At 48.7% G+C, this 6,745-nt stretch overlaps 1 protein-coding gene and 1 long non-coding RNA gene across 5 annotated transcripts in view; one reads left to right on the top strand and one right to left on the bottom strand.

Moving 5' to 3' along the window:
- Nucleotides 1–1,881: 1,881 nt before the first annotated feature.
- On the bottom strand, nt 1,882–5,903 carry ZWINT (ZW10 interacting kinetochore protein). Its single transcript, XM_029201047.1, has 9 exons — nt 5,850–5,903; nt 4,883–4,973; nt 4,593–4,716; nt 4,271–4,437; nt 3,284–3,340; nt 2,606–2,748; nt 2,348–2,525; nt 2,175–2,257; nt 1,882–1,962 (listed from the first exon to the last, which is right to left on the bottom strand). The coding sequence occupies exons 1-8, from the start codon at nt 5,891–5,893 to the stop codon at nt 2,180–2,182; spliced, it is 882 nt and encodes a 293-aa protein (XP_029056880.1). The 5' UTR covers nt 5,894–5,903; the 3' UTR covers nt 1,882–1,962; nt 2,175–2,179.
- A 229-nt stretch (nt 5,904–6,132) lies between these two features.
- The window catches only part of LOC114908706, a 415,061-nt gene continuing 414,448 nt past the window's right edge, over nt 6,133–6,745 (top strand). For all 4 annotated transcript variants that reach the window (XR_003797023.1, XR_003797021.1, XR_003797020.1 and 1 more), the window contains exon 1: nt 6,133–6,499. This is a non-coding gene — a long non-coding RNA (uncharacterized LOC114908706). The remainder of the gene's footprint in view (nt 6,500–6,745) is intronic.

Here is a 6,745-nt window from a genome sequence, read left to right as displayed (position 1 = left end):
CCATGTCTTTGTGTAAGAGATCACGATTTCCCAGGGGTAGTAATCCTCCTTGCACACATCTACCCTGTGCAAGTATCAATGAACAAGGATAGTCTTTAAGGGCCTAACAGAGGGCTGAGAAGAGCTGGAAGCTAAAGTCCATCTTCTTTCTGATAGCAAGTCCCAATTCCTGAGCTGGTCAGTCAAGACACTTCCGGCCAACTTGAGGCTCCAGCCACATGGGCAAATCAAGGGCTTTGAATGTAACAGATAATCAAGCCTCCCCTCCTCTTTGGCCTCAGTGTGGACTGATGCATTTCACACTCCTTGAGAGAAATCTGGTTCCCAGAAGTTTGCAGACCTCTGTGTTTGATTACTGTACATCTGCCCAATCTCCTTCCCCTGCCCCTGGCTTGGAGTATCTCAGGGTATTATTCCTCACCCCCATCTTGGTGGGCTTCATGTGAGTGTCTTCTCTTCCCTGCTGACTTTCTGACAGCCATAATGTATGCAAAGATAGGGAAACTCCACAACATCCCAACCCACACCCCAGTGTCCCTTAGTAGACACTCTTTTCTTGGGGTGGGTATATATATATATATATATATATATATATATATATATATATATGTACTCTTGCTCTCTCATTTGTGCTGCAGACATTTTGGAGAACATGAGACTAGAAAGGAAATGAGACTGTAGGGGTAAGGGAGCCTATCCAGTAGGAGGGAGGGAAAAATGGGACTGGATATTTGGGTTACTAGAAGGCTACAGCAGGAACCATGTGGGAGGGAGGGGGATAAGTAGGTTGAGAAAGCCACTCTGTGGGCATTTGTGTGCTCCCTGGTGGAGTATCCTCAATCCTCTCTGAGCCCAAAGACCTCTGATAATTATCCTATTTCATACGTAAAAAATGGGGCCAACACATTTGAAAAGACAATTTGAGAGAAAACTAGGGACACCTTAGTAAAGCACGGCAAACCATCGGAATGCACAAGGATCTCAATCTCCACCTGAGAGAAGGTGACCCAGTCTGAGACAGACAGGGAACACTGACTCTTAAAACTTTCTCTCACCAAAAACAAAAGGCCCCAGTGTCTTTCTCATGGGGATGTTTAGGTCTTTCTCTCACATGAAGGTCCTTTTCTCATATGGAAAATGAGTTTTCTACGCTCTGAGAACTGTCATTTTTCTCTCTTTCTCTCTGAAGTAGCAGTTTCCACACTCCCAATCAGGAATGCAATCTCTTTCTCAAACACAGTAGTGCCCGCCCCTGTCCACACACCCAGCGACAGACACACAGAGGAATGGAGACTGAAAGCAACAAAGACACAGAAACACACACACACAAACACAAATAGAAATACTGACTCATAGACACAGGCCAATATACACAGATGGGGGTCTCTATACTCTCACCATTGATCTTCATTGTATTACTGTTTTAGTTTGCTACCCTGTTTTAACACACTCTGAAATCACCCTATTTATCTTTTCAATTGTTCATTCTCATTATGCTCCATGTAGGCAGGGACTGGTCAGATAAGCCCACTGCTGTAGCTCCAGTTCATAGCAAGGGACCTGGCACAAATCAGAGATTCAGTAAACATTTGGATCAGTAATTAAAATTATCCTCCCACATCTAATCACCTGCATAAAGCATTCACCTTCTCCCTGAATTAAGCTCAGCATGTTTGTAGTATATCCCTTTGGGCAAGCAACCCCTGATGCCCCAGGCCAGGGCCCCTTCCCCATCTGTACCCTCTCTATTCACAACAGTCCCAGCACCTATCTTGTTGCTGGCCTATGAGTGTGGTTCTTCCCACCAACATATGAAGATAAGCGGACAAACAGGCAACTGAGAGAACTCCAGGGCTTTTAATAAACAGAATCCAGAGGCTGCCCCGACCTGGTATGTAGTCAAAAATCAGGCTGCACTCAAGGAATTTAAGTCCATCCTGCAATGTGGGTGAGGCCAGAAAGCTGGGGAAGAGGAAGAGAGGGATTAGCCCAGGGTAGGCTGGATATGGGGATAATGTACAAAACTTCATCCATAAGATAAACTCTTTGCACCTCCCCATGTCCTATCCCCTCCATGAATAGCGGAGCACAGAAACAGAGATAGATAGACCAGAGACCCTCGCTCCTGCCATACCTACAGTCCAGGGACACCATAGCCTGAGTTGGAGTCTGACCTGATCTAGGATCCTTCCCCATGTTGCTGTCTCCCAGGAAGCCATGGTAAGCCTGTATCTCCAGCAGGCTGTGGGTTGTTGGCCTTGGGGAGACAAGGTATGAGCAGTGAGTAAGATTTATCTCCCAGCTTTTCTCTCTGCCTCCCTGCCCAACTGTTCCATCTTTCATTCACCTTGGAGGACACACATTCATCTCTCCCCATGGTGTCCCGAATGTTCTGCTCCTGGGGCTGGGTCAGCTGCTGGGGCTTATCCTTAGGAAGATCCAACTCTTGTGGCATCTCTGCCTCAGCCTCATGGAATAGCAGCTTACCCTGAAGGGTGTATAGCAGGTGGAGGAAGGTCTGGTGCCTGGAAGGAGGAGGTGGGTGTGAAGACAGGGAACCTCAGCTGAACTACCCTGGGTCTGTAGCCCATGTTCCCAGCCTCACCTCTGCAGCTTGTACTGTTCCTGCCCTGCCTGCTGCTTCAGGGTTCCAAGTTCCTGATATAGCTGTTCAAGCTCCTGCTGAGTTCCTGTCTGACGCTCCCTCACCTCTGAAGAAACCACTGCCAGATGCTGCAGACGCTTTTCCTACCAGGAGTGAGAATGTAGCCATGGTTCCTCAGATGCTGACGTCTTAGAGCCATTTCCCCAACCCCTACAGCCTAGACCTAGCTGGGGGTTCAGACGCATAGATGGAAAGAGGGACTCTACTCACTTTAGGCAGGACCAGGGGCTTAGAAAAAAGGAAGGGTCAGAATGTGTTGTTACAAGGTGAGGCATTCTGGAGAAAAGGAGCACAAAGATGATGATAACACTTATTTAGTTTGCTATGTGCCAGGCACTATTTTAAGCACTTGCTGTACCAATTACTTAATCATCATAATAACTCTATAGAGTAGATGCTATTATTTTCTTCTTTCACAGATGAAGAAACAGAAGCAGAGAAAGTTAGGTGACTGCCCAAGATCATGCAGTGGTAAGTGGTGATGCTAGGATTCAAGTCCATGTTGGTACCCATGCTATAATGCCTCACTGGAGGAAATAGAATAAAGGTTTTCTAGGACTTGGCCCATGCAATAGCATGGTGGCGAGAAGAGGTATTTTTCTAGGTGAATAGACCTACCTGTTGTAGCTGCCACTGCTTCTGGACTATTCTGAGTTTTTCCATGGCCATTTGCTTCTGCAGGTAAGCAAAGGAGGGGAACAAGGAGAGGAGGAGTGAATTTTTATGTTTGGATTTCTTTTTTTTTTTTTATAGTAAGTCTTTGTTGGTTATCTATTTTAAATATAGCAGTTTGTACATGTCAATCCCAAACTCCCAATCTATCCCTGGCCCTCACCCTTCCCCCTGGTAACCATAAGTTCATTCTCTAAGTCTGTGAGTCTGTTTCTGTTTTGTAAGTAAGTTCATTTGTATCATTTTTTTTTTTTTTTAGATTCCACATATAAGTGATATCATATGATATTTGTCTTTCTCTGTCTGACTTACTTCACTTAGTATGATAATCTCCAGGTCTATCCATGTTGCTGCAAATGGCATTATTTCATTCTTTTTAATGGCTGAGTAATATTGACGGATGAATGGATAAAGAAGATGTGGTACAGGGGCTTCCCTGGTGGTGCGGTGGTTAAGAATCCGCCAATGCAGGGGACATGGGTTCAAGCCCTGGTCTGGGAAGATCTCACATGCTGGGGAACAACTAGGCCCGTGCGCCACAACTACTCTGCCTATGCTCTAGAGCCCGTGAGCCACAACTACTGAGCCAGTGTGCTGCAACTACTGAAGCCCACGCGCCTACAGCCCAGGCTCTGCAACAAGAGAAGCCACCGCAATGAGAAGTCCGCGCACCGCAACAAACAGTAGCCCCCACTCGCCACAACTACAGAAAGCTGGCGCGAAGACATGAAGACCCAACACAGCCAAAAATAAATAAAAGTAAAATAAATAAATTTATATATATATAAAAAAAGATGTGGTACATATATACAATGGAATATTACTCATCCATGTGGTTGGATTTTAAAAGACAGCCAGTGGGTCCAACCCAGCATGTTCACCCTTTTTCTCCTCCTCTCTGCCTGCCCTCTCCTCCCCTCATCCTTGGTTCACCTTGGCCTGGAGTTGCTCAAGGGCCTCCTGGAGCTTGGCCTGCTTCTTTTGGGCCTCCTCCACTTTGGGCAGTGCCTGGGTCAGGGAACTTGTGATGGCCTCCACGTGCTCTTGGTAGGTGGCCTTCAGCTCTTTCCATTGCTCTTTGACTTCAATTGCCTTCTGCCCTGAGAAGAGCCAAGAGTGAGGGAATAAGTGAGGTTGGCCCACCTGCCTGCAACACTGGGGCTTAGTCTTCCCGTCAGCCAAACAGCTGACTTGACTGATGTCCCTCTTCCTTCTTCACTAGGGAAGCCCCTATTCCAACCCCCTGCCCACTCACGGCTCGTGTCTTCAGAAGCCAAGGGGTTCAGGTCCTGGGCAGTGCCTTCCTGTATCAAGAAATTCTGCAGGAAGTCTACTACTTGAAGCTGGCTGCAGAGGAGCTTGTCTTTCTTCCGGGAGTCCTGTTCAGAAGGAGGGTGGATGCAGGTAATATTCTTACCTCCTTGTACTATAGGCCAACAAGGTTACCTTCCAGTCTGCTCACCATTATCGCTGCCCAGTGTCTCAATAGGAGGACCCAGGAGCAGTCCCTGGCTTGTGAAAGGCTAGCTCCCATCTTGTACGCACCATCACAAACTCAGCCAGCATCTGCACGGGCAGTTCTGCCTCCTCCTGAAGACCTATAGGCTCCAGGATGTCTGCCACCTTGGCCAGGGCCCTGAAGGGGCAAGAAAACAGGAGAAACTGCAGACTCCTGGGGTCCTAGGTCTAGTCAATTTGTGTGCACATGCACATATGTGATTATGTGTATTAACGCTGAGTCTTGTCCTGCCTAGCACTGGCTTGAAGGGCCCTCTGGGACCAGGAATGGTGTTTGTATGGAAGACACATGGAGGTAGTAAGTGCCGTGAAGAAAAATAAGCAAAGCAAGGGGAACAGGAGTGTGGGGAAGGAGATGTGATTTTAAATAGGGAATGTCTCACTGAATAGAAACCGTTTTAGTTTCTGAAATCAGTCATGGAAATATACAGGGAAGGGGGGAGCCCCGCCACGCAGAGGACACAAGCTTGGGGGCAGGGTATCAGAGTACTTGAGGAGGAGCTAAGGACAGGGGGCTGGACCCCTGGGTCTAGGCTCTCCAGAGTTCTCCCTTGTTAGCGGCCGTAGCAGTCCATTAGGAGGAGGGGATGGGGACAAAATAATCCACTGGGAGAGTGTGTGTTGGACAGGGGTGACAGAAATTGAATGGCCCTCCCAGCATGTCTCCTAGGGGTGGAAAGTCTCCTGTTAGGATGGTCGATCTGCGAAAAGATATGGAGGGTTAACAGAGATGGAACAGTCCCCTTTCAGAACACACCTCTGGGGGGTGTGCGTACGTGGTGGGGGACGGACAGTCCCTCATAGCCCTTACTCCTGGAGAGACGCAACCGTCACCTCAGGAACCTAAGACTGGGGGGCTGGGATCAGGATCACTTCACGGCTTAGTCGACCCGCAACCGCTGTAAGGGGTGGAGGGGAATTACTGATTTTACTTGGGACCGCGCAAGGTCCGCCCCAGCCCGCCCCCGGCTGCCTCCTGGCGAGACACACTTACTCTCGGGCAGCGGCCTCCGCCTTAGTCTCTGCCGCCTCCATCATTCCCCGGGCCGCGCTTCAGCTCAAACCTCAGTCCACTTTGGACCCGCCGCGAACCGCGCGCCGGGACAGGCGATTGGATGTCCTGTCAGTGGGCGGGAATCAAGGACCATTGGGCACTCTCATTGGCAGGCGCAGATTGGCGCGTTAGCGCGCCCCGTTGTTTGGCGCAGGCGCAGTTGCTGCTGAGCCCTGCAGGCGCGCAGAAGTTCTACGCCTGCGCAGTAACCCGTAGGCGGTGCTGAGGTTTGGAGGTGCGGCTTGAGCTCGCTCAGTGGCGCGCTGCCTAGTTCTCAGAGTAAGAGAAAAGACGTTTGCTCTGTTTAGCTTTTAGGGGCAACTCTCAGAGTTACCTTTATTTAAAAAAAAAAAGAAAAAGAAAAAAAATCTGCCCTTGAAGAAGAACGCTGGGTCTGTCTTCCGGGACACTTGGCATCAATAACGGATAACTAATCCTGGAGACTGAGGAAACAAATAATCAGCTCAAAATGCTTACAGCCTTTCAAAGATTTTCCAGGATGCGGGTTTGGGAGAGAAAACCTAAGCACAGCCCAGCGAATTGCCTGCGTTGACCGGTTGGAGCCGAAAGTTTGTGGGAGACCAAGGCAGGTAATGACCTCCAGAGTATAGCAGAAAGGAGAGGGTTGCTCAGAGAGAGAACTCGGAGTTCTGTAGAGTTTTCTCCAGTATTCTGCTGAGTTGTGAGCATCTTGTGTTTGAGGAAACTACCCCGAAGGGGTTTTAAGGATTCCCAGAGATCACTTAGGGTCAGTAACTCCTTCCACCAGTCAGGCTGGAAAACTTCATAATCCATGGACGTTGGTTGGCGTACGCAGACAGGTTTTGCCTTAGTAA

The sequence above is a fragment of the Monodon monoceros genome, unplaced genomic scaffold (assembly GCF_005190385.1).
Source record: "Monodon monoceros isolate NGI ecotype Baffin Bay Population unplaced genomic scaffold, NGI_Narwhal_1 Super_Scaffold_4, whole genome shotgun sequence".
NCBI lineage: Eukaryota > Metazoa > Chordata > Mammalia > Artiodactyla > Monodontidae > Monodon > Monodon monoceros.
This window is presented reverse-complemented; position numbering and strand designations above follow the sequence as displayed.